General features: G+C 40.2%; 1 protein-coding gene across 1 annotated transcript in view; it reads left to right on the top strand.

The window, feature by feature from the left end:
• The window catches only part of PHEX (phosphate regulating endopeptidase homolog X-linked), a 205,415-nt gene that overhangs the window by 173,253 nt on the left and 5,573 nt on the right, over positions 1 to 26,589 (top strand). The window contains exons 16-20 of the mRNA XM_008696482.2: positions 10,170 to 10,224; positions 15,430 to 15,497; positions 19,035 to 19,165; positions 23,714 to 23,779; positions 24,786 to 24,890. Of these exons, the coding sequence (XP_008694704.2) occupies positions 10,170 to 10,224; positions 15,430 to 15,497; positions 19,035 to 19,165; positions 23,714 to 23,779; positions 24,786 to 24,890 (425 nt within the window). The remainder of the gene's footprint in view (positions 1 to 10,169; positions 10,225 to 15,429; positions 15,498 to 19,034; positions 19,166 to 23,713; positions 23,780 to 24,785; positions 24,891 to 26,589) is intronic.

Below are 26,589 nucleotides of genomic sequence, written 5' to 3'. Positions count from 1 at the left end.
CTGATGTGGGGCTCGATCCCATAACACCGGGATCACGCCCTGAGCCGAAGGCAGACGCTTAACCGCTGTGCCACCCAGGCGCTCCTTTCTCTCACATTTTTAAGCTAAAAAATTTTGAAGTGTGTGTCATCATTTAAAGATTTTGTTGAATACCTCTCAAACTTATGTTTATCTACACATTTAAAATCGAAACCAGGGGCGCCTGGGTGGCAAAGTCGGTTAAGTGTCTGACACTTGGGTTTCAGCTCAGGTCATGATCTCAGGGTCATGAGATCGAGCCCCACGTTGGGCTCTGTGCTTGGCACAGAGTCTGTTTGAGGTTCTGTCTCCTTCTGCCCCTCCCACTTGTGTTCTCTTTCTGTCTGTGAAATAAATAAATAAATCTTTAAAAAAATTGAAACTAAATATGGACTCATCCAATAATGTTGCTTTCCCCCCAACTGAACATTGTAACATGAATATCGTTTCCATTTATTACATGTAATTCTAAGTTATCATGCATAGTATTCCACCAAATAAAAACACTTTGATTTCTTTAATTTCCTACCAATAGATGCTTAGGCTGTTTGTTTTTCTGTTTAAAAAAAAACTCCGTGGTAAGTTTTGTGTCTGTGTTTTTATGCAAATCTGAGTGTATTTCTTTAGGGTAAATTCCTAGAAGTGGAAGAATTGCTGAGTCAAATGGTATGTCCATTTTAAGGGTTTTAAAATACATCTTACCCGACTTCTCTTGAGAAAAGTGGTACCAGTTTATATTTTCATTAACAATAGATGAGATGGTTTTCTTTTACTGAGTTATATGTTGTAAAGATGCTGTTGGAGGAGATGAAAGAGACCTTTTTTTTTTTTTTTGTCGAATTGACATAAGGGAAAATGTTAGTCATATTTTCATTCTTAAGACCATTATCGCAAACCCAGATATGGATCAGTGAACCCAGACAAGCATTGGCTGAACATCTATTATATTCCCAGGCCTGGGCTAAACATCACGGCCTTTAGCGTCAGGTCTGAATACCTCGGACAGCAACTGTGTGTATGAAACGGCCCGTTGGAATAAGAGTAGAATAAGAGATACAGAGCTTTATAGTGGGGGGAAATTAGTGTTTTCTCTAACAGATGTTGAACTGTAGCAGTGGTTCTCAAAGTATTGTCCCTGGGTCATCTTGCATCAGCATCACTTGTGATAAATGAGCATTACCTGGTCCTACCCCTAACCTATGGAATCAAACTCTGGGTGTGGGCCCAGCAATTTATATTTTAAGAAGATTTTAACCAAATGTCTGCTAGATGCTGAAGTTTGAGAACGCCTGAGGTATAAAAATGCAGCATTTGCAATAGAGGTCAGCTTGGTTGGGTAAAGGTAGGGGACTAATTTGTCTTGGTTGCCTGGGACTCTCCTAATTTTAACACTGAAAATTCTGTATCCCAGGAGTTTCCTCAGACTTGGGCAAACAGGGATGGTTGGTCACACTGGTAAAAGAGAGGAGGTTCTCTTTGTTGCATCCTAAAGGTAATTATGGCAGGAAAAGAACAAAAGGGCCAGAAGAGGAAGTTTCAAGATGGAGGACAGATTTTAGAAGCTGCTTTCTGCTTGTCAGTTCTAGGCTGATAGATACAGTGGCAGGAGGTTACCTGTAGGAAGCCAGCAGATGGCTAAGGCATCTTGCTGAATCCCTTGACATGAGTCACAGCTGTTAGTACTTGATACTTTCTGGAAAGGGGAAGGTTGGCATTCACCAAACTACTGCAAGATGCCAAATTGAAAAAAAAAAGCCACTATTAATCTTAGCAGTGATGACAATGAAATCCCTTTACAGCAGAAAATATAGCCAGAAGTGCTTTGTAATTGCAGCAATTTCCATGTCCCAACTGATGGTCCCCTAGATTCTAGAAGAATGGTATCTGGCTTATCTGATTATGAGAACTAAGCTTGAATAAGATATAACACTCATTCCCTCTTAGAGTGAGCATTCATTCTGGATCTTCCAAAGCAGTTGCAATTAAAACTATTTTTGTCCTTTGTACAATGATAATTTGTTAGCCATGTAAAGTTTCAGTTTAGAAAGTATAGTCTGCAAAATTATAAGAAAAATATCTAATTATATGTTACAAGCACAGTATTGAGGAGTGGCGAAGAGAGGAGAGTGAGACAAGAGGGCTGATTTATGTACATGAGTTAAATATAAGCAGTGCCTTATTTTTCCTAAACCAAGAGTTCTGATATTCTTGACATATTGGAATTACCTGAGGTGCTTTTAAAACATACTTACTTTCAAAGCTCCATCCTAGAGATTATGGCTCAGTAGGTCTGGGCAGGGGCCTTGACATGGCTCTACTTTTTAAAAGCTTCCCAAGGGATTCTGATGTACAGTTGGGATTGAGAATCCTTATCCTGACCTAAACCAGTAGGTCTCAACTGACATGCACCAGAATAACCTGGGGGACCTGCTGAAAACTCTGGACCCCACTCCCAGAGTTCCTGACTCAGCAGGTCTGGGGTGGGGCCCAATAATTTGTATCTCTAATAAGCGTCCAAGTGATGTTGAAGCTGCTGGACCATGACCACTTACCGAGTGCCATTCTCTTAAGCCATTCCTATCTCAAACCTCAACTGATTTCACTGATCATATCTTTTACTCATTAGTGTAGACATGTGTATAGCTACCCCCCCTCCCAAAATACCTCTATGCATCTTTACTGAATTTAAAACATATTTCGATGAAAAAAATACACTTTAGAGAGCTTTGGTATCAGTTCACCTTTTTAGATATTACAATACAGAATTTTTTTGTTACATACCTTTTTCTTCACTAAGTAGTAGGTTCTTTGAGGACATTTGTATGTTCGCAGCTTCGCTGTGTGGCTTGGAACATCATAGGTGCTTAGTAAATGTCAGTGGCGAATGATTATGTGTAGATAAATAGCATCATCATAACCAAACCCAACTCTTCCTGCTAGTATTTATAATGGTATTTAAAGATATTAACATCTCCAAAAAATAGGGCCCTAAAATACATTCATTTAGCGAGCTGTGGAACTAGGAGCTGTTATTGCATAGGACAAGTAAAATAATCAAGTCAGCAGAAGTAACTACAAGTAAATCTCACCAAAAAGTGTAGTAACGTTGCTAAGATGATATGTCAGCAGTAAGTCCCAAAATGTAGATTGATACAAGGATTAGCTCAGGAATATAAGCATACACTTAAGACTTTTGAAAAGAACTGTCATAACATGCACTAGAATGAAGTCATGTTAGTACATCAGTAAATCCATGCAGAAGGCTAAACATCCCATTATTTGACAAAGCTAATAATGCATTGTATTGATACAGTCAGCCCCTTAGCAAAAATATCACAAACACCCATAGTGGGGGGAAAAAACCAGACACAGATACACACTCAGTGGAAAATCCAAGTACATCTCTGGAGAAAGCAGCTATAGCAAGTATGGAAATGGATTGCACTGAAGAGGTCAGTATGTACTTTGACCTGCACATTTTGTGGCCGATTGGATTCCCCTTTAGAATCCTGTCCCCCGCCCCACCCATCCCCATCACCTTCTTTTGAACTGAACTTTATCATTTGGCCCTGGATGTACCTCTTCTGCCCCAGAGGCTGTTAGAGGGATCCTAACTGAAGAAATTCACTAATGCTAGTTTCTTTAAAGAAGTCAAAAGATGGATTGAATTTAAGGGTGAACTGCTCCCAAATTTAGTTCAGTCTGCGTTGTCTTCCATTGTATTAGTATATTTACAAAAGTTTGCTGCAGAGAAAGGGAAGAAGCAGACAGTCTGGGTTTTAAAGCCTGGCAAGTGAAAGTTGGAGACCTCCCATTTTGTTAAATCTGACCAAATATGGAAACAACAGGAAAAGATGGTTGAGTCTGACCACAGTTGTCTTAAAAGAATCACTATTTTCTAAGTGTCAATATAAAAAAAAATCCCCTAAACTTCCACATAACATAAAACTTTGGAAAGTCGTGCTTTTAAAATATTTGCTATATGATAACTTTCCTGAATCATATGCTTTTATGGGTGTGAAACTTAATGTGGCAGTTACATGAAAGCATGCAAAGAATGTAGGGAAAAAGAATATATTCATCCAATATTGTTAGGACCAAAGGCCTCCGACACAAACCAGCATTTTATCTGATTTCTCTTTTCAGCATATGTCACAACCATAGAAAGGGAGCATATCCTACTTTATTTCTTGGCAGTAGGGAGGGCTGAGAGTACACAGGGGTGATGGAACTTGCATGGAACTGGGCAGGGCTTTTCATCTTGTTAACATCTGCATTCTGATTGAGAGTCTATTGGGGAAAAAAGTGCCAATCTCAGAACTATACTAGTTTTGCCATCAATGCAAGAGAATGGAACCAACACAGTTCTTAATCTAGAAGGAAAGGAAACACAACTTGAATAATGGAACATATCTCTGTTCTGGTATTGAGTATGGAAACTTCAGGAAGCAGCACATTGGTAATACCCGTAGTAGTGTGTAATGTTTTTGACTTCGGCTAATGATATATACTCATAATCATAGGTAATGCTTAACTCCAATTATACCTTCAAGTTTCACAAGGTGCATATTCCATTCACTCAGTAGATATTTAGTGAGTGCTTATCACACGCCAGGTAGCGTTCTGGCTCTACAGATAATGCAGTGAAAGCATAGTGAAAATAAAAATCCCTTTTGTTATGGAGCTTGCTTTCTAGTTGGGGGAAAGACAGACAATAATTTATACAGAGTAAATACAATGTAGAGTGTCATAGATGATGGTATTCTGGTGAGATATAAAGCAAGAAAGAGGGTAGGATAATGCCTCTTTCCTTTAAAAAGCACTAGGGAAGGCCTGAATGAGAAGTTGACATTTGAGCAAATACATGAAGCAACCTATGCAGATAATAGTGGAAAGAAAGTTCCAGCATTGGGGGAGAGGAGTGGGGAGAAAGGGAAATTTTTAATTTTGTTCATGTCTCTTCATACAGTATGAATTTTCTATCCCTGAGTATATATTTTTGTTTTCTTGGGTCTGAGCTATGGAATAATGGGCTAATTTTGCTTTTTTCTCTTCATTTGTCTATACTAAAGAACCTAACTAGTGCAATTTTCTGGTAACAAAATGGATACTGAAACCCAAACGTGTCAAGGCATTTAAGTTTTCCTGGGAAGCTGTTCCTACAGTTAAGATACAACTTTGTGATTTCAAAGGTCAAATAGTTGAATCTGCCCGAGTTAATTGCCTACTGAATATGGTCACTTCTTTAGCAATTGTGTCTGTTCTAAACAAAAGCCCTCGAGGTTACTCAGTATTCGCTGATGAGGGAGCTGTGGGGAAACTCCAGCAAAAAAGGAAGGTTTGACTCCAGAAAAAAGCCGAAAGCAGGCCTTAATGGTTTTCCTGGGTGCAGATCTGAAAAAGAGAAATTTTTACTAACAAACAATGAGGTTATTACAACATATAAATAAGAGTATTTTCTTTTGTCAGAATTTTAGTCTTTTGAATTACATAACCACAACTTGTATTTTTGCTTGCAACAGGAATGAAATTTGCTGGTGTTGACAAATGTGAGAGCAAAATGCTATTGTGTAAGCTTAGTGAACTGTAAACAGTTTTTATATAACCTTTAGAAGAATTTTCTATAATATATACACATTTATTTCTAAAAGAGTTAATATTCATTACACAAGTTAATTACCTTTGACTAGTTAAAATTTACAACATTGTATCTATGTTCAAAATCCTTTTAACCAGTCATCACCTCCTAGTCCCCGTTAGCTCCAAGAAGCAGCCACTATGATCCGTTTGATACGTGTTTTACAGACCTTTTCAGTGCATTGCATTCATGTACTACACTGATACGGTACTTATTTAAAAAATAGAAATGGTATTTTTATATCTGTATCTATGCCTTGCTTTATTCCAACAACATGTCTTGGAGATTTTTCCATGCTAGAATATTAAGACCTACCTCTTTCTTTTCATTTGCTACAGAGCAGTCCATGGTATGGTTATGCCATAATTAAGTCATTTTTCTCCTGTTGGACATCTGGTTTGTGGCACACTTTTCTCAATTACAGTGATGCAGCAATGAACATATTTAGCCATGACTCCACAGTACCTGTGAACCAGTGATTGGGCAGTGGCTCCTGAAGTGTGGCTCCTAGACCAGCAGCTTCAGCGTCACAAGGGAACTTGTTAAAGATGCAAATTCTTAGCTTCCTCTCCAGACCATACTAACTCAGAAACTCTGAGGGTGGGGCCCAGCAATCTGTTCCAATAAGCCTTCTAGGTCATTCTGATGCCTGATAAAATTTGAGTATCTCTGGCAGGAATATATATACACATAGATGCCCACATGTATATATACTGTTAGTTCTGCTATAATGCGACATACATGTTCCTAAACATCACCGTGTTATGCAAAATTCTGCAATAGAAGCTACAGGCTTATGGGAAAAATGGGGTTAGGGACACAACAATCAAAAACATTATCAATGACACATGAAAAGAAAAGCCAGGAGCCTAATAAAAATGATAGCACAGGGGTGCCTGGGTGGCTTAGTTGGTTAAGCGTCCGACTCTTGATTTGGGCTCAGGTCAGGATCTCAGGGTCGTGCGATCAAGTCCCGCATCAGGCTCCACACTCAGTGGGGAGTCTCCTGCTCTCCTTCTTCCTCTCCCTCTGCCCCTCCCCCTGCTCGCACCATCGCCTGCTCTTTCTCTCTCTAAAAAGAAAAAATATCTTTGAAAAAATGATAGCACAGTCTTACACATGTTAAATGAGTAAATACATAAATACTGCAATAAATATGACATTTTCCCCTGAAAAGACCTGAAGTTTGCCTGTGGAAGTGGGTGTTGGAGGACTTGCAGCTTGTGAGTTACCATGTCGTGGTTGGAGGAGGGTGACTGAAGTTGGAAGGAAAATTTTAACACCAGGTGTGGGTGGCTGTGGTTTCTAATGCACGTGGTAGACTGAGGTAACTAACTGGTCCACGTTGGGATGTGTGAGTTTTGTATATTCCTGTGTGGCTCAGTTGATTTGATGCATTTTTTGCTTTCACTTAGCTTTCTTGAGGACGAGATTACACATAAACAAACAGGAAATTGGAGTTATGCCCCAGTTTTTTTCCCCAGTATATCAGTCGCCTTAGAGCAAATTTGCCTTTTCAATGTAAGTGTTACAGCAGAACTGACTGTACCTATACATACGTTTATACATATGTTATGCAGAAAAGGACCACATACACGACTGAATGCTGGTTTTTCACTTAATATTTTTTTTCACTTAATATCTTTCAGGTATTTTTTCCATGTCAGCACATAGTTACTCATTTTTTAGAAGTGGCATTTAAAGCATTAAAAGGTGACTCAATTGCTCATCAACATGCTTCCTACACCCTAGCCAGTATTACCTATTACCAAATTGACTAATTTTTGCCAGTCTGACAGTTACATTTCTTTTTCCTTCCTCTCCCTCTATCTCTCCTCTCGTATGTCTGTCTCTGTGTTTGTACGCATCATGTGTCTGTATGTGGTACGTAAGCTATGGGTGCAGGCATGTGTATCTGTGTCCATACACACATTTACATTGTGAGGATGCATCCCATAAATATACTGTTAGGAAAAGGAGCTTTAAAAAAAAAGAGCTTTAAAAGTGTGAAACTGGTAATGCAGTGCTGAGATGGGGGGAAAAAGGAAATAAAATGGATTTGCAAAAAAATCAACCAAACAAGAAGAGCCTATTAAAAAGGGAGAGGAGAGAAAATAATTCCCCTTCTGTTTATTTAATTATTTTTTACTTCTACCTTTGCTAAATACAACTTATCCACCCCCTGAGATGAGATGCTGAGTTGACCCTGGTGCACTTTGATCGCTCACTCCGGTCGGGGGACACCTCCAAACCTGCCGCTTACACTGTGAATCCATTCGCTTCAGCAGAGCAGCCCCAAGGGCATCAGATTCTTGCGTGGATCAGGGGAGGGTTCCATGGCCCTGACAGGCTGAGCAGACACAGCTGATCAGAGGCGTGTGATGGCTGTGGCCTGCGAGCATGGGGCCCCTGACTGCGACAGCCCCACAAATGGAGGCGCACGCAGGTGTCAGATGTCTTCCTGTAAAGAGGTTGACAGTGGACATAAATGCTTCCAGCTGGGCACAGTACCAAGTGGCAACGCCGTAATGATTTGATAATTAGATCACATTGGTTCATGATCATTGTTCTTATTCGGAAATATCATTGCTTTTTGATGATCTATTGTGTGAGATGAGACTTTCATATGAACACTGTGATTTGCATATATATATATATAATATATATTTGCATCTGTGTCTCCAAGTTAGAATGACTTACTGAAAGTAATCATTGAAAAAGGATGGAATATTGATGTAAAGATGCAAAAAGAAATGTAGGGAAACTTTAAAATTGTGAGGATCAGTATGATATTGCCCCTTCGAAGTCATGTGTTCTCCCCTCTATGAAAGCAGCAGGGAGAGAGGGGACTCCTAGCTGGGTCCGTCTCTGTTTTGCAGTGAGGTTTTTGTACCTTGAAGTCTCAAACCGATATGAAGAAAATATAAAGAATAGGTATATGGAATTAACATTTCACTTCTAAATTAAGAACTTGCTTTCTTGCCCTCACTTCCCTTCCTACTGTCCTAGTATTCTCTCATGGCAGGGGGGTGGGTAGACAGAATGTGGAGAAGGAGAGAGGGAAGAGAAAACATTTTAACTCCTGAAAGAGCTTTCAGTCTCACGGGGGCTAGAGCAGTGGCTGTGGAGCAAGCAAGGACATTGCAGAAGGTGGCGCTCGCTCGCCCTCCCTCTCTCTCTCTCTCTTTTCATGTTGTGTCTTCTGTTACTATTCTCTGCATTCCCGATTGTTATGACTTAAGAAAGCAGCTCTCAGGATCAGCCCAGGGTGCGAGATGTAGTGGTGAGTTGCGATACCAAAGCAAAGCATTTCTCCCGCCCACCTGCACAAAGCCAGCTGCTTTATTTGTAAGGCCCAATGCCGGATGAAAATACGGGGGCCCCTGTTCAGAAAGCCAGAAAAAGTGCAGTTAAAGGTGCTCAAGTATGAAGCTTTGTCCTGTCTTCTGTGGTCTCTCTTTCTCTAGACTTGTCAGTTTTTTAATTTGCTATTTATTGTCATTGTAAGTTGTAAGAAAAATAAACATTTTAAGTCATGAGCATAATTTTACGGTTCATCTTGATATTGTGCAATGTCAGTTTTAAATGAATATATAAGAGCTTTTAACTTGTGTGTGGAATCACCAAAATTATACCGTTTGTATTTTGTAGCTTATACTTGCAAAGGTATTTTGTTCTTACCAGGCCAATGGAAACACTGCACAAAACTAACCCGGCGGCTTTTATGTTATTTCTTAATACACGTTAATTCTACTCATACTCTCTACCTCTGGCTTACTGATGAGTAAGGGAGGACTAAAAGGAAAAGGAACTGTGGGTCACCCTGGCTTTCCCCTTCCTTCTATGTAATTTTCAGTGTATGTGGTTAATATAGGAAAGTAACAAAAGTTAGGATATGCTAGGGTTCCTTGGTCGTTCATGTTTCTTAGAATGCCACTGCCTTTTTTTTGGTGATCAAAGCAAATCCCGGTTCCAATGGAAAGGGCCCTCTTGGGGCTGTCAGAAGCCCCATCTACTCAGTCCTAGATGTAACATGCTTACCTTGTACTCACTTTGAGTCTCACTGAATTCCCACCCGTTGTGGGTCTAGTGGAGTTCTGTGTTCTTAGGAAGTATCAAGAATGCTGTGTGCAAATGGGGCACCTGGGGGGGGCGCTCCTTTGCATAGGTTGTGTATCCATGTAGCTGGCCCTCTCTCTATCAGGGAAAGCTGCTGGACAGTCAGAAGCCTCCTGTACACACTGTAGGAAGGAGCCCAGTTCACAGCAGGCTGGGTAATGCCAATAGTGTATTCATGCAAAGTGGTTTCCTTGAAACTAATGTGATGCACTTATTTCAAACTCTTTTGAATTAATATCATTTTAGAAAGAGTTGAATCTCTTAGAGTGCTCCCAGCTCCACGAGGAGGACCTTTCAGATGGACCTTTGAAACTTCCGGGCTAAAGCTTGAACCAAGTACTCATCATCCTATCAGTCTCTGTATCCCTTACAGTTTTGTCTATATTTCTCCCAGGGTTTCCAGCAGGAGAGCTCCAGAAGCCTTTTTTTTGGGGAACAGAATATCCTCGGTAAGTAAATGAGTGAAGAAACCAGTTACTGACAAGTAAGGGAGAACATGCTGCTTTGGCAGAGACTAGAATATAAAGTCACAAAAACAAAAAACAAAGCCGGTGGTTATTCAGTACAAAGAGGGCGTGGAACCTGGTGTGGGTCAGTCCCGCCTTCGTCATTTTAGGTATTTGTCTTCCTATTCTTTTTACCAGGGTGTATGACTGGACAGGAGAGGCAACTATTACACACGGAAATTTTATTTTTTTGCATTTATCCACTTGTGGATTGACTCATAGTATAAATATTTGGACCTTAAAGGATCATTGGAATTTGAGTTGATGGTGATGGGTTGAACACCATGGAAGAAATGGAAGAAATAATGTTAGAAGAGGAAAGGAAAGTGTGTATAGAATAGCAAAGATTTTAGTTCAGCTGGTCCAAGTAGTGTATGAAGGGAAGTAGTGGAGAAGATATCTGGAAAAGAAGTTTGCTATTTGATATTGGAGGGCTCTGAGTGCCAGGCAAGGAGCCTGGACATTAACAAGCAATAGAAAATATTGAAGTTTTTGAACAAGCAAAGATAATCAAATTTGTCTTTAGAAATGTAACCTGGGTAGTGATACAATGGGTCAAAAATTGACAGTCTCTGGAGTTAGAGATATTAAAGGTCATTAATAACAACAGATTGTAGACTTAAGTAATTCAGAATTTACATATATAGTGGGAATTGTGATAATATTCATTGTTGATAATATCACCACTTTTATTATGTACCTTTGTTTGCTCTGGTGCTTTAATCCACAGAGAATTTAGTCTTGCTTTTAGACGTTTAGTGTCTTGTGTTTTTGGTTTGGATAAATGACAGTTTAAGTATTTTGTAGGTTAAAAACATGTGGGATCACATATAAAAGTAAGAGAAATATGGTAGCAATATTTTGATTTAGACTTCCCCAAAAGCAGACCCTATGACACGGATTCCAGTTCAAGGAGTTCTTATGGGAGGTGACAGCAGAAAACACCAGCAGGGGAGTGGAGACATGAGACAGGGAGGGAAGGAAGCCAATAAATTGTGTTGTGTGGATTTTCTGTGGCTGCCATAATTATCAAAAACATAGTGGCTTAAAACAACATGAATTGATTAGCTTATGGTTCTTTAGGTCAGAAGTCCAACCTGGGTCTCACTGGGTTAAACGCAAGATGTCGGCACAGCTGCATCCTTCTTGGAAGCTCTGGGGAAGAATCTGTTTCTTTGCCTTTTCTAGCTTCTAGAGTTGGCCCACATTCCTCGGCTCATGGCCCCTTCCTCCATCTTCCAAACTAGCAAAGTTGCATTTCTCTGACCACAGATCCATAGTTACATCTCCTTCTGATTCTCCTCTTCTGCCTTCTCCTCCACTTTGAAGGACTCTTGTGATTATATTGGGCGCACCCAGATAATCCAGGATAATCTCCCTGTTTTAAGCTCATCTGATTAGCAACCTTAATTCCCCTTTGCTATGTAACAACATCACATATTCATGGCTTCCTGGCATTAGCATGTGGACATCTTCTTGGGGCCATTATTCTACGTACCACATATGTGTTTCAAAGCCAGTTATCACTGTGAGCAACTGGGGCTCAGTCCTGCTGGGGAGCTGTAGAACATGCTTCAGCGTGATCCCACCTCAGGGGCAAGGTTGCTGGGGTGTTGATCATCCAGCTCACCTTCCCTCATTGATTTGAGTGCTGCCACCTGCTGTATTAACACTCCGGCGTTCCTCAGTCTTAGCCAAGAGGGCTCTGGTAGCCAGAAAAAGTCCTCCGGCAACTAGTTTCAGGTGTTGGCAGTTGGGAGATGTTGGATTGGTATGCTCAAAAATGGTGAGTGCCGAGGGGACCAGGAGCAGGCATTAGTAAAGCTTACTTCAGGGAAGTGCTCCATTAGCATAAATGAGAATTCTTGGTTTGCATTAACCAAATCCCTTACTATCATCCCAGGCCTCAGCTGCATAGTCTTTACTACTGTTCAGATATTTGGAATCGATTTTTTCCCTATTATTCAAATTAAAAACTTACATATATTTCTATAAAAATAAAGATTTAGGATAAATATTCTCTAAGTTTCCTTCAAACTAAAAATGTCCTAGAATTCTTTGATTCTGCTCAGTTCAGCTGAACTTCTGTTATTGTGGTTATATACCTAGAGACTTGGAAATAGTCTGGTTAGGTTTTGAAGTGAATTTATTGGGTCCATGAGGATGATTTTCTGATCTAAAAGTCAAAATGATAGAAACCTAGGAAATAGTATTAGTGTCTATGAGTTCAGCCTTATGCTGAGCCGTATTTGATACTTGAGTGGGAGAAAGATTTGCATTTTTTCCCTAAAGATTCTATGTTCTCACTGAAGCCTTCTATCCTCTATTACGATATCTGCTCAATGAATAATTACCAAGCATCTTTTGGGTAGTTGGCATTGGAAAGATGGGGATGCTGGAGCCGTGGGAATCACAGTCCAGTCAGATGGCTTCCCATACATCTACTTTGGATAGATAGTCTCCAGACCCAGCAAGTGGGTATCTGTTATGTTCATGCTGGTCAGCTTAGTCCTTCCCGGAATGTTGAGTCATGGGGATATCGACAAGCTAAATTGTTTCTAGAGGAAAGAATCAGGATTGTAAGTAGCCTAAGACAACATCCCAAAGTGTGTGTTCCACGAAGTAGTAATAGAGGTAAGTCTATTTTTGTTTTGAAGAATTACAATACTCAGCAGCGTAAGAATTTCTAAGTTCTGTAAGAAAGAAACCTATTTAAATGTGTTTAACCCAGAGTTTCCTAAGCTCCCCCTTTGCCTTTGTTGGGAAATGCCGGTCTAGAATTCATGGCTGAAGAAAAACAATTGAAAGAACTTGAGGACACTCGAAGGGGGACCTTGTATCTTCACATTTTTGAAGGAGAGTTAAGGTGGCAGAAAATGTACGGTATTCTGGGGGGTCAGAGGGTATTCGGCTAGAGACTGTATGAGACCAATAGATAGAAGACGTAGGAAAGAGATTGCGGATCAGTGTTAGGGAGAGCTGTTTTATTTAGAACCACCTGAAGAGGCACTGGTCCCCCTCTATGAGCTCCTGGTTATTAGAAATCCCCAGAGAAGTCCTGTGACTATTGGAATGGGTTTTTGTGGCGGAGGCCCATGGCTCTGCTAAGGAGTTGAAGTAACTCGAAAGCTGCTTTCAAATCAGAGATTTTGAGGAGTTTCTGATTCAAGCACAGAGTAGCCCTTGCTTGATGACAGCGTGAGATCGTGGTAGCTGCAGACAGCAGCCTGGCTGTACTCTTGTTGACAGCAAAAGCCAGTGCACACGTTAAACCCCTGGGGTAGTAAGAACACGAGAGAAACCGAGTAGGTGGAAAAATGGTCATTTTTTCCATATCGTTTTTGGAAGGCTCGATTTTTCTCTGCGGCAGTCTTCTTGTTTCCGGCCAGCCAGTCCCATTTTAAAAGGCATTTGAGTTTATTTATTTATTTTTATGGCATGCTCATTTAATGCTGTCCATTGATGAAATGGAAGATGGGGCTTCGGCATTATGAAACATTATCGTTGGAAGGCTCAGTCATATAAAATTACTTTTTCTTGTCTCCTGTCCAAAGGATCACAATTATGTGACTGAGAATTGGAACTTACAGTGATTCAGTCATTTTCTGAATTCTTTATTGCCCTTTGCAAATAGGAAGCTCATCGGAGCAGCCCCTCTTGAGGGACATTGATTGCAAAGCAGTTCCTCTAAGCTTCCACTGTTCATCCTTTAAACCTGTCCAGTCACCAGCATTGACCAGGGGTTGTTAGAGGCCTGAGTATTGCGCTCAGGGCTGAGAGGCATGAAGAAACGCAGTGTTACAGGCTGATAGCGATAGCCCCTGCTGCAAAAACTAGCACTATGTGAAATTACACGTTTGTCCCACACTGCCATGGGAGCTCCATGATTGAAATGCATAATTTTACTCTTACTTCCTTAATGAAGGTTTGCAATGATGTAAAAACAGTAGGAAGCGGTTTTTTTCAAATGCAAATTACCTTGCAGGAAAGAAATAACAAAGGAAAGAATTGCCACCGAGGGGAAAAATTAAATCTTACAGCACTTCCTTGGGTATAGTTCAGACAAACAATTAGCATGTTAAGGATCATTATGTCCTGTAATAACATGTTGCTTCAAAATTTTTGTTCTTTCCACTTACGGGTCCTTTCCATTTGCTGGGTGACTTTGATGTCGCTTGTCAGGAGCCAACTGTGAAATATTTTTAGTGTAATTGCAAATCTCAGGAAGAATCCTCATAACAAGGATTTTAAATTGTCTTTAATCCTTATCCACACATTAAATAACTAAAATAAGTTACATGTAGACCTGTCATTTGCATAAAATGGTAAAGTTAATTAACCAATGAGGTAAATCACTGCTACTTTCTTACTGTGTACTAGTTACAGAGAATTTAGTAGTGACCAACTTGGTAAGGGTTTGGCCTTCATGGAACTTGTAGTTGAGAGAGAAGGTCCCAGACCCACACACACATCCAGAAAGCCTCCTTATGGATTTCTTTATCTGTCATTAATATACTCTGTTTCAGTTCTGTATTGCTACCTAATCAAGCGCTACCAAACAACCACTATTGGCTCACGATTCTGCAATTTCCAAATCTGGTTAAGGCTTCACGATCCTTGCCATTCACTCGTGACCTTGTCTGTCACAGAAGCAAGGGAACGTGACTCCCTTCGAAAGCAGTGATCCCTTTTAATCTCTGCTCTGTTCCTTTTTTATGATTATATTTGGGGAAAAACTTCTAAGTCTAGAGTGATTTTTCAGCAGGTTCTCAGATAAAAACATAAATGGTATGTTTACTGACAGGATCTTTTCAAACCCTGCTGCTTGTTTGGATGTTCATAGATATAAACTAGCTAGAGCAGATGCAGAATCCTAGAATCCTTAGGGCTGGAAGGGACTTTAGAAACCATCCCTTTCGTATCCCTAATGTCATACAGGGTCGTAGGGACAGTGTTAGAATTTATTTATTTCAGTGAGAAGGGTGTGTTTAGATTTTTTTTATTTTTACAGTTTTGTGTGTGTGGTTAAGCTGTTACTGTGGTTACTAGAAAACAGATTATCTTGGCTTTCATTGAAAAAAAAACCAAAGGATTATGCTCTGAGATTAATGCTTGTAATTTTCTTCAAATTGTATATTTGTACCGTAGATCTCTGAGTTATGGAGCTATAGGAGTAATTGTTGGACATGAATTTACACATGGATTTGATAATAATGGTAAGTACTGGTTCGTTGTATGAGCTGCTGCTTTTATGATAATGTTGATGATACGGATGTTAATTGTTGCTATTATCTTTGCATAGTGGCATCATCACAGACTGAAGATTATCCAAAGCAGTGTGATTGCTGATTGAAAACTTTCCCCTATGTCTTGCTGTGATAGCTTGCCATAAATAAATAATTGTTCCCGTTGGTGATGGGATAGCATGAAAAAAAGACCTTGTAATTTCAATGAAATTAGCTTTGCATTTAGATCAGGCTTGCTGTAGCTGCCACGATAGTTACAGGAATTGCTTCATAGCTTCTCCCCTTTGTCATTTCTTTATTCACCATCTTGAGATGCTCTCCCGGGAGGTGTGAGCTCTGCTCCCAAGATGATTATACATGCTGCCAAGTTAGTACTCAGCCGGTTAGGACTCTGGAGCTTGGCTGCCTGATCCCTTTATACTATTGCAAGGATTATGCAATGCTTAAGCTCTGTTTTTCTCTATGCTGGCATATATTCAGAATTTTGTTAAAAGGCTATGCTTTCCTAATAAGGTATAATATAGGAGAATATGCTATGTATCCTCATGATATTTAAGCACAAGAGCAGAATATGACATAAACTAGTGAAATTAGCACCCTTTGAGAGTCATCATCATTTTTGATGGGCACTCCTTTCTCCTTTACCTTAAGCATTATTGGAAAGCCACATGAAATCTCTCAAATACATGAATTAGCAGCAAATTACAATCATATACACATCTGCACAATGATTTACAGGCAGATTCAAAGAGCTGGCTGGCACATGGCAACATTGTGTAGAAGGACCTCTTTCATCCATGTCGGTGGTGTCTCCAACATCCTTTCCAGGATGCCTACCCCAGGGCCAGAGACTCTTGGTTCTTCTCCTTCTGGACAATTCTTTCTGTGCTCCCACAAGCCCTTCCTGAATCACATAGAGTTTCTGCTCTTCTGATCTCTCCCCTCCCTTTTAAAAATGTAGCTGCCTTATAGGCATCTCAATCTCCAGAGCTACACTCCTGTCTTTGCATGTTTGCTTTATCTAAAAGGAGCGTCTTCACTAAGAAACATAACCCAGTAGTGATCTCTTGGTTCTGGGCCTTTCTTCCTGGGAAATTTAAGTACAGTTCTCCCACTGAATCTTTTGGAGGCCTTCTGGAGCCATTCTCAAAGGACATAATCTAATGATGGCAATTTTGCTCTGTAACCAATACTTAGAACAGAGAGTTACATAGTTAACTGCATGCCCAGTAACTATTTAATAATTGGTTGGATAGTGTTTGGAGGACAGTGACTCCGTGCTCTCCCAGGGGGTGGTGGTAGTGGCATCCACCCTTGCCAAAGAGCTTTGGATTATTTCAGTTAACACCTTTGCCTTAGGGACTTTCTTATAAGTCCAATGAAGAGTTCTTTGCCTAACTAAATTTATACCAATAGTAACCTTGAGTATAGACAATAGTGAGATCTACTCAAGCCTTTTTTGAAGGCAGTGTAGACAAAACAAAGAGTGAGCCTGTAGCAAAAACAAAAACAAAAAACAACCCTGTATAATTAATCTTTTTTTTCTATTATGTTTTGGAGATTTCCATTCTTGTTCCAAGTTCTCTTTTTAGAGCAACCTGCCTTGTCGAAGCAGGACAGATGGGCCTTCCATGCACACTGATGGCTGTGGAATGATTCATAACAGAGGTTTCATGTGTCTCTCAGCTCCTAGCAACTTGGAGGAAACACGTTCCTATAGGGCTGAGTCAGGGGCTGTGCCTATGGATCTGGGTGAATGACTCACTGGGCTGTGCCTGTGGATCATTTGGAATTTCACTGGTAGTGATGCTTCAGTTCCTCCCACGGGCTTTGTGAATGAAGCCATTTCATTTCATAATCCAGAGAACATTATGGGTCACATCGGGTGAAAACAAAGAATTCAAGATTGGTTCACGGTGTGCATGCCATAAGTTGATGAATCTTATTTTTAAAATGTTCTTTGTTGCTTGGAAGGAAAGAACTTCCTCAAACCTCTTTCTTAACCCCTCTTTTTAAAAATAGCCTGTGACATTGCAGAGAAGGTGGGACCTGCTCCCAGGAGTGACCCTTGCTACTGGGACTGCTTTTTCAAGGTCTTTCGAATTGAGGGAAAGGGAAAATGAAGAAATTAATTTCCATAAATAGTACAAATTTCTTTTTTAAAGTTCTTATTTAAATTCCAGTTGGTTAACATACAGAGTAATTTTACTTTCTGGCGTACACTATAGTGATTCTACACTTCCATACATCACCTGGGGCTCATCACGACAAATGCCCTCCTTCATCCCCTTCACCTGTTTCACACAATCCCCCACCCCCTCCTCTCTGGTAACCATCAGATTGTTCTCTAGAGTTAAGAGTCTGTTTCTTGGTTTGCCTCTCTCTCTCTTTTTTCCCCCTTTGCTCATTTGTTTTGTTTCTTAAATTCCACATATGAGTGAAATCATATGGTTTTTGTCTTTCTCTGACTGACGTATTTCACTTTGCATTATACTTTGAAGCTCTGTCCCTGTCGTTGCAAATGGCAAGATTTCATTCTTTTTTATGGCTAGTACTCCGCTGTCTCTATATGCACCGCTTTTTCTTTATCCATTCATCTGTCGATGGACATTTGGGCTGTTTCCATAACTTGGCTATTGTAGATAATGCTGCTATAAACATCAGGGCGCATGTACTCCTTCAAATAAGTATTTTTGCATCCTTTGGATAAATACCCAGTAGTGTAGTTGCTGGGTCGTAGGGTAGTTCTATTTTTAACTTTTTGAATAGTCTCCATACTGTCTTCCAATATGGCTGCACCAGTTTGCATTCCCACCAACAGTGCAGAGTGTTCCTTGTTCTCCACATCCTTGCCAACACCTGTTATCTCTCGTCTTTTTGATACTAGCCATTCTGACAGATATGAGGTGATATCTAATTGTAGTTTTGATTTGCATCTCCCTGATGATGAGTGATGTTGAGCATCTTTTCATATGTGTATTGGCCATCTGTATGTCTTCTTTGGAAAAATGATGCAATTCCTATCAAAATACCACCAGCATTTTTTTCACAGAGCTAGAGCAAATAATCCTAAAGTTTGTGTGGAACCACGAAAGACCCTGGATAGCAAAAGCAATCCTGAAAAAGCAAAGCAAAGCGGGAAACATCACAATTCCAGACTTCAAGCTATATTACAAAGCTGTAGTCATCAAGATGGTATGGTTCTGGCACAAAAATAGATACATAGATCAATGGAACAGAGTAGAAAACCCAGAAATGAGCCCACAAATATATGGTCAATTAATCTTTGACAAAGCAGGAAAGAACATCCGGTGGGAAATAGTCTTTTCAACAAATGCTGCTGGGAAAACTGGACAGCAACATGCAAAAGAATGAAACTGGACCACTTTTTTATATGTCACACAAAAATAAATTCGAAAGGGATGAAATACCTAAACGTGAGATCTAAAACCATAAAAATTCTAGAACACAGATAGTACAAATATTTTTTAACTTCCTTTTTGCTAGGTAGAAAATATGATAAAAATGGAAACCTGGATCCTTGGTGGTCTACTGATTCAGAAGAAAAGTTTAAAGAAAAAACAAAGTGCATGGTTAACCAATATAGCAACTATTATTGGAGGAAAGCTGGCTTAACTGTAAGTACAATTATGGCGTTTTGTGTGTCATTTTTTCTCTTTTGGACATTAGCTTGCTTTAGACCATTGGTTCTCAATGTGTGGTTCCCAGGACAACAGCATCAGCCTCTCCTGGGAACTTGTTAGAGATGCAAATTCTTGAGTCTTGCTTCAGACCTCTTGACCGGAATCCTGGAGGGAGGGGGCACCGGTCTTCTGGCAGTCTGTCTTTTCACAAGCTCTCAGGTGACTCTGATACAAGCTCAGGTTTGATCTTCACAGGCCTAAACATTAGTTTGTTTTCCTAGATTTAGATAAATGTAGAAAATCTTGTAGCAAACACAAGTAATACAATTCTTATAAATCTACACTCCATATCATTTTTAAAAATTTCCTTCCAAATTTCGACTTAACTCATTGAAATAAATCTCATTATTTTGAATTAATGACTCTCAATTGGTTAAGAGATGTTAGTTATAGAAGTTTGAACAAAAGAAATGTACTTCTAAAATGTTTATTTTCTATTATATATACATACATACATTTCCATGAAGGCAAGAATGAAATTTTATACATGCCGTTCATGTTGTGTCCGATTTTGTTCCTTTCTTGTCTTCTCTCCGTCCCCTCTCATCACTCTTCTTTTCCCTACCTGTCATTCATCTTAATCACCCTGATACACTGTTTCCCATGCTCGTGAAGAGAAGCCACACACCACAGACCCCTTTATTGCATGGTTTCCAGTGGCTGCCCAGAAGTCCACAGTGGGAACATACTCTAACATACTCACCTAACCTCTTGTTGAGACAGGTCACACTTTGTCTCCAATTCTTTTCCCACAATAAGTGCTGCTGTAACAAACCCTCTCATTGTGTACATATTCTTTTTGTCCATCTAGGATAGATTCCTACTGTCACCAACAAGTTATAATATTCATATTCCCACCGGTGATATATGAAAGAGCATTTATCTATTCAGTTATTTTCTCACCAATGTATGAGAATTTTTTAAAGATATTACCGATGTTAAAATGTTGTCATTCACATTACAGTATTTTCTCCCAAATATATTATGCATCCATTGGACTTTATGTATGGCATCTTTTGACATACAAAAATTAAACATTTCTGTAGAGCCAAAAGGTACCTATTTCTCTTAAAAAATAAGGGCGCCTGGGTGGTTCAATTGGTTAAGTGTCTGCCTTTGGCTCAGGTCATGATCCCAGAGTTCCAGGATCAAGCCCCACATGGAGTCCCACATCAGGCTCAGCGCTCAGCCAGGGAGTCTCTGTCTCCCTCTGCCCCTCCCCCTGCTCATGCTCATTCTATATTAAAGTCTCCTGGCTTTTCTGGGAAGGTTTTTGTTGTTTTGTTATTTTACATTTAAATCTTCATGCATGTGAAACTTAACTTTTTATGGAGTTTTTTTTTTAGATTTTATTTATTTATTTGAGATAGAGAAAGAGAACACAAGCAGGGAGGAGAGGCAGAGGGAGAAAGAGAAGCAGACTTCTCACTGAGCAGGGAGCATGACCTGGGGCTCGATCCCAGGACTCTGGGATCATGTCTGGAGCCAAAGGCAGATGCTTAACTGACTGAGCCACCAAGGTGCCCCTTTTTTATGGAGTTTAATGTGAGAGTTCTTTTCCTTCCAAAAGGATAGTCAGTTGATCCAACATCATTGATTAAAAGACATTTTTTTGCTCACTGAATTGAGTATTTATCAAATTTTAGAACCTCGTATATTGATATCAATTTTTGGATTACATATTCAATTCTGCTGGTCTCTTTGTTGATTTCTACACCAAGGTCTTATTACCATGGCTATATGGATTGTTCTGGTATCTGTCAATACAAGCTCTCCCTCACTGTTCTTTTATGTGCTTGGCCATTCTCAGGCAAATATACTTCTGTATATGCTCCAAGATCATGTTACCCATTCTCACCTTGTTCCCCAAAGAAAATCCCATTGGGATTCTAAGTGAAATCATATTCAGTGTATGGAATTGACATTTTTATGATATGGTCTTCTTGTTCAAGAGCATGGTATGCCTTTTTATCTGTTTGGTTCTTGTTTTAGGTTTTCCAATACAACTGTAATATAGTTTTCTTTACGTACTTTATCTCCTGCACATTGTTTTTACTTCTTTTTCATTTTCCTTATTTTACTAGCTTGATCAGGTTTTCATGCCCTCTCTCTACTATTAATTTTTTTCTTGTAGTTTTTTTATTGCATTTTCTTCCTCTGCTTTCATAATTATAAGAAATAGATTTCTCTCATTGTATTTGACAGTAGAGAACCAATAAAGAAGAATTGTTGGTAGGGTATGGCTCTGCAGGAAGCTCTTACTCTAAAATACACATGCACACACTGTATGCTCCTAATTTGTATAGTCAAGGGGGCAGCAGGTAACAGAAGTGAGAGACCACACTAAACTGACTTGGTTCTCCTGGTTCTTCAGCCATATTCAACACCAGGAGCACCACTCCTTGTTCAGGCAGAGAAACCAGAGGCTGTATCCTTGAATAGTATCTCTAGCTCTTTCATCACTGTTCTGGAAAGCCATTTGTCATATTTCTTTAGTATCTACAAGTATGTCATGAGAAGACCTGAAATGGGTGCCTCTGTTTATCTGTATTCAATTCAGAGGTTATCACATTGTGAAAATCCATCTAGAATATATGTTGCTTCAAGAAGAGCATAGGGGAGGGCTTCTAGAGTGAGATGGAGGTTCAAATCTTGGCTCAACCAGTTACAAGTTTGGTGAACATGGGAAAGTTGCTTGACATTCCGGAGTCTCAGTCTTCGTCTGTGAAATAGGTCACTATTTCTGAACTCATTCATTTGTAAGAATTAAATGACTGAAATTATGTAAAGCACCAGCATCGTGTCTGACATGCAGTAAGTGCTTAATAAATTGTAGTTAATATTATTACTACTTTGTAACATATTCATAGGTACCCCATCCTAGAGGAAAACAAAGGCAAACAGAAATAAATGTTGTCTGAAGAGTTGTTTTTATCCATTGTGATTTCTTGCAACCTGGGTGATGGGCCTAGCTTAAAAGTAAAGAGTGGGTAGGATCCATGGCTTTAAAGTTGAGAGCAGGGTGTATACGTTTCCTGTTGCTGCTATCACAGATCACCACGAACTTAATGACCTGAAAGAACACAAACACTGTTCTGCAGTTCTGTATGTCCCACTTAGGTCTCATTGTCTCATTGGGCTCAAGTCAAGGTGTAAGCAGAGAGGCTTTTCTTTCTAGCTGCCCTCGGGGAGAATCTGTTTCCTTGGCGTTTCTCGCGTTTAGAGGCTGGCCACATTCCTTGGCTTCTGGCCCCTTCTTTCTTCAGAGCCAGCAGTGGCTGGTCATAGCTCACATTGCATCACTCTGACACACTCTCCTGACCCCCTTTGCCTCTATTTATATGCATCCTTCTAGTTATACTGGACCCACGTGGATAATGCAGGCTAATGTCTCAGGATCCTTTATGTAATCATATTTTAAAAGTTCCTTTTGCCACATAAGATAACATTTGCACAGGTTCCAGGAATGTAGGACATAGACGTCTTCGGTGGGTGGGTGGGGGGCAATATTCTGCCCCTTAGGCAGGGATTGACAAACTTTGTCTGCAAAGGGCCAGACGGTAAGTAACTGTGGTTCTGGGGGCCATAGGTCTCTGTGGCTAGTGCTCAGCTCCGCGGCTGTAGCGGGAGAGTGGCCACAGACGGCACGTCCGTGAATGGGCATGGCTGTGTGCCAGTAAATCTTGAATTATGGACACTGAATTTGAACTTCATGTAATTTTCACATGCCATGGAATATTCCCCTTCTTTCACGCCCCCGCCCCACATTGAGCAATGTAAAGTCCGGCTTCACCTTGTAGCCTGTACAGAAACAAGTGGCAGGTTGGATTCCGGCTTGTGGGCTGTATTGGTTTGGAGTATTTTTTGTCCTGGCCTGGTTAGGGATTTCAGAAACAATCTTCAAATGTGTGGAGGAAGTTCTTCACCATGCTTGGCTGGTTATCCTACACGTTGCAAACCTTGACCTTGTGGCCTACTTCTGTTTGATGTTTGTCCTCCATGAGAACGACCTTCCTTGTAATTTTTCATGGAAGTTGCTGAAGGTAAAGTGGTGATGGTTGGTGAAGTTTTGTTCCTGTGTGGATCGTAAATGTTTGGAAATACAAGCACACTGAAAAGAATACTCAAATGACATGAATTACTCAGAGAAAGTAATCTGTGTGTTGACATTTCTACTTTTTCTCCATTAAACCAGAGTCACTCAGAATATTGTTAACATTTTAGTGGAGCTGGCTAAATTGGTGAGAATACAGAGGTGGGTGAGAAAGAAATGCGTAACATAATAACATAGAAATTATTATATTCAGGAGCACCTTGCTGGAGTTAGTTTGCCATCTCACAATATATTATGACTACCTGTGATTTATTGAATGTAATTTTCCCTTTAAAGTATGGTACTTTTTCTAGCTATCATATTTATGCTTCTTGCTGAATGATAGTTGGCTGTGAAACACTCTTTTTTTTTCTTTTTATTTCTGTTAGGTGAAGGGGAAGAGAACCCTGGGAGAAAATATTGCTGATAATGGAGGTCTGCGGGAAGCTTTTAGGGTACGCACTGCATCATTTGCTGTGATTTTTAAAATTAAACTATAGAGTGCCATGTGGGTGCACCTCAATTTACACTACAGACATAGTCTTGCAGAAGTACAGTTCTGTCAATTCTGTGAATTTCTGTAAATAGAATTATATTTCCACGTTGACTCTGTTCTACTCTATTATATGAATAGAGCTGCATTTCTTTTTTCTTTTTGAGGTATAAAGTCCCCCTAAAGAATAATAATTGTTGTTAAGAATCATGTATTTAAAGGATAGTTTTCAGTAGATGCATTCACAATAATATCAAAGCATGCTACAGAACTCTCCTTGGGGCTACGTTCATATGAGTTTTCCTTGAGTATGCTGTCTCTATAGCCCTTCTTGCAATTTTCTCTTAAAATACCAAACTTCTAAATTGTGGCCAGAGGCTAGTGGTTCTCATATAGTGGGCCAGGTAAGAGTCCGTAATAATGTTTTCATCATTCACTGGTCCTTGGTTAAACAAGAAATGTAAGGACGATGTGGAAAGATTTTCATAAAGGTAAATGCATTTAATGTAAAGACCAGGCTGTTATTCTGAGGTAACATCCTTCCTGTATTCTTAACTTAACATATACTTTATCAAGTGATGGTGATTGAAGATGATAGTTTTCCCTTTTATTTGGAAAAATAAAAATTTGGCCCAATATGTTGACCCCCAAATTTGTTTCCGTAGCCTTTGCCATTGGGTTAGAGAAAGAATAGCTTTTTTGGGGGGGGGGAGTTATTTAACATGCGAATGCTTTGGCCCCGCTGCTCTGGTACCTATTGAGAGTGAAAGGTCTTTTTGCAGGTGGACCTGCCTCACTGTTAAGCAACACAACATTGATTTGCATTTCCAGGGGTTGGTTTTGTTAGAGGAAAACTTGACAGGCTGCACTTTGTACGTGGTGGAGGATATATTTAGGATCTCTGCCCTGGATAAGAAAAGAGGAACGCCACCATTGCAGAGCGTCATGAATTCTGCTTCTCTCACCAGGCTTACAGGAAATGGATAAATGACAAGAGGCAGGGAGTTGAGGAGCCTCTCCTACCAGGCATCATCTTCACCAACAACCAGCTCTTCTTCCTGAGTTATGCTCACGTGAGTAGCCCAAGGAAGGGGCATCAAAGATGAAATGTGGGACTTCAGCTTGCTTCCGTGGTCAAAGTTTTGGAACAAAAGTTTCGTGGTATATATTTGATTTGAGCTGAAATGTTATCTTGCTGTTTATTTTGAGGATAAATTTCACCTTCTTAATGTTCTATGGGACATAATTAATTAACCGATTGAGTCAGGGCTTATTGGTGTTGTTTGTCAAGTGGGTTACCAGCCCTATCATAACCCACTTGATAGTTCTTTAATATATGCTGACTTCTTAATGTATGCACTACACTTTGTGGCCATTTCTAGTGACTCCTCCTTTGGCTTTCATGGCCCTGCCTATTGCTGCATTTCTCCTTTTTTTTTTTTTTTTTTTTGCCTCATTGATTAACTGTATCCCACCACTTTCAACCTGTGGGAGACCCTCACACCTGTGTTTTCCACAGTCAGATGAATATGTGAAGACTGCTAGAGCTGAGAACAACAACAAAAGCAAGGAGAGTCATCTCACCCTTTTGTGAGATTGATGGGCTTTCTGCGCAGAAAGTGAAAGAAGATGTGTACCAAAAAAGACACAATTCTGAGTTCAAGTCTCTGGCTAATGAGGCAAGCGCCAGTTCTTGGTTGCTATTGGTTATTGCCCTGGCTTATGTCACAAACGTGTAGGCCTCATTTTCAAAGCAGGCAGGGATGGGTCGATGAAGGTTCTAAGGCCTGGCTTCACAGTGGGCAAATGTGTATCTGTAAGACTGCGGTTGTTACCAGCACAACCTCCTTTTGCTCAGTCTTTGCACTGGCTCCTCAGTAAGCTGATTCCTTCCCACATCTTCTTTGGTTGAGTCTGGCTAAAGGATTCTCACCGTTCTGGGATCTTTTATTTCTTTCTTCTTTTTTTTTTTTTTAAAGATTTTATTTATTTATGTGACAGAGAGACAGCCAGCGAGAGAGGGAGCACAGCAGGGGAGTGGGAGAGGAAGAAGCAGGCTCCTAGCGGAGGAGCCCGATGTGGGACTCGATCCTGGAACGCCGGGATCACGCCCTGAGCTGAAGGCAGACGCTTAACGACTGCGCTACCCAGGCGCCCCAGGGATCTTTTATTTCTTAAAGCTGACATGACAACACTAAATAAATAATCATTTATCAATATGACATCAGTGAAAGTGGAGTCACCAAAATGACCTTCCTTTTTAGTTTTCCTGTTGCTATCAACACACCCCAGTCTTTGGGTCTTCCTGGTCAGAAAATCTAGATTCTTCCCTCTTACTTGATTTGTCTATCCTCGTTTTTAAGACATGGTTCCCCAAAGCTAGATGTTTCATTCTTTTTAACTTCTCTTTAGATTTATCCTCTGTTTCTCCCCATTATCCTATATCTCATCCTCTGTAGAATAGCCCTTGATCTCTTCTACTCTAGATTATCCCAACAGCCTTAAGGCACATTTTTCTGCCTTTGGCATCTTTCCACCACGATCTTACATGCCCCTGAAATACCACTTTTATTTCATTACTCACCTGTTCAGGAAACTGCAGTGACTCCCAGGTGCCTACCACATCAAGGCCAAACATGAGCAGTTGGCCCTCCTCATTCTGGCCCGTCTTATCCCACTCTGCAACCAGCTCTGAGTCCCCGAGCCTCTGCCGCACTCACCCTTAGCCAGGCAGGCATCCTCACGGCCACCCCGAAGTGTTAGGCCTATTAC

Source organism: Ursus maritimus (genome assembly GCF_017311325.1).
Source record: "Ursus maritimus isolate PB19 chromosome X unlocalized genomic scaffold, ASM1731132v1 scaffold_X1, whole genome shotgun sequence".
Lineage (NCBI taxonomy): Eukaryota > Metazoa > Chordata > Mammalia > Carnivora > Ursidae > Ursus > Ursus maritimus.
This window is presented reverse-complemented; position numbering and strand designations above follow the sequence as displayed.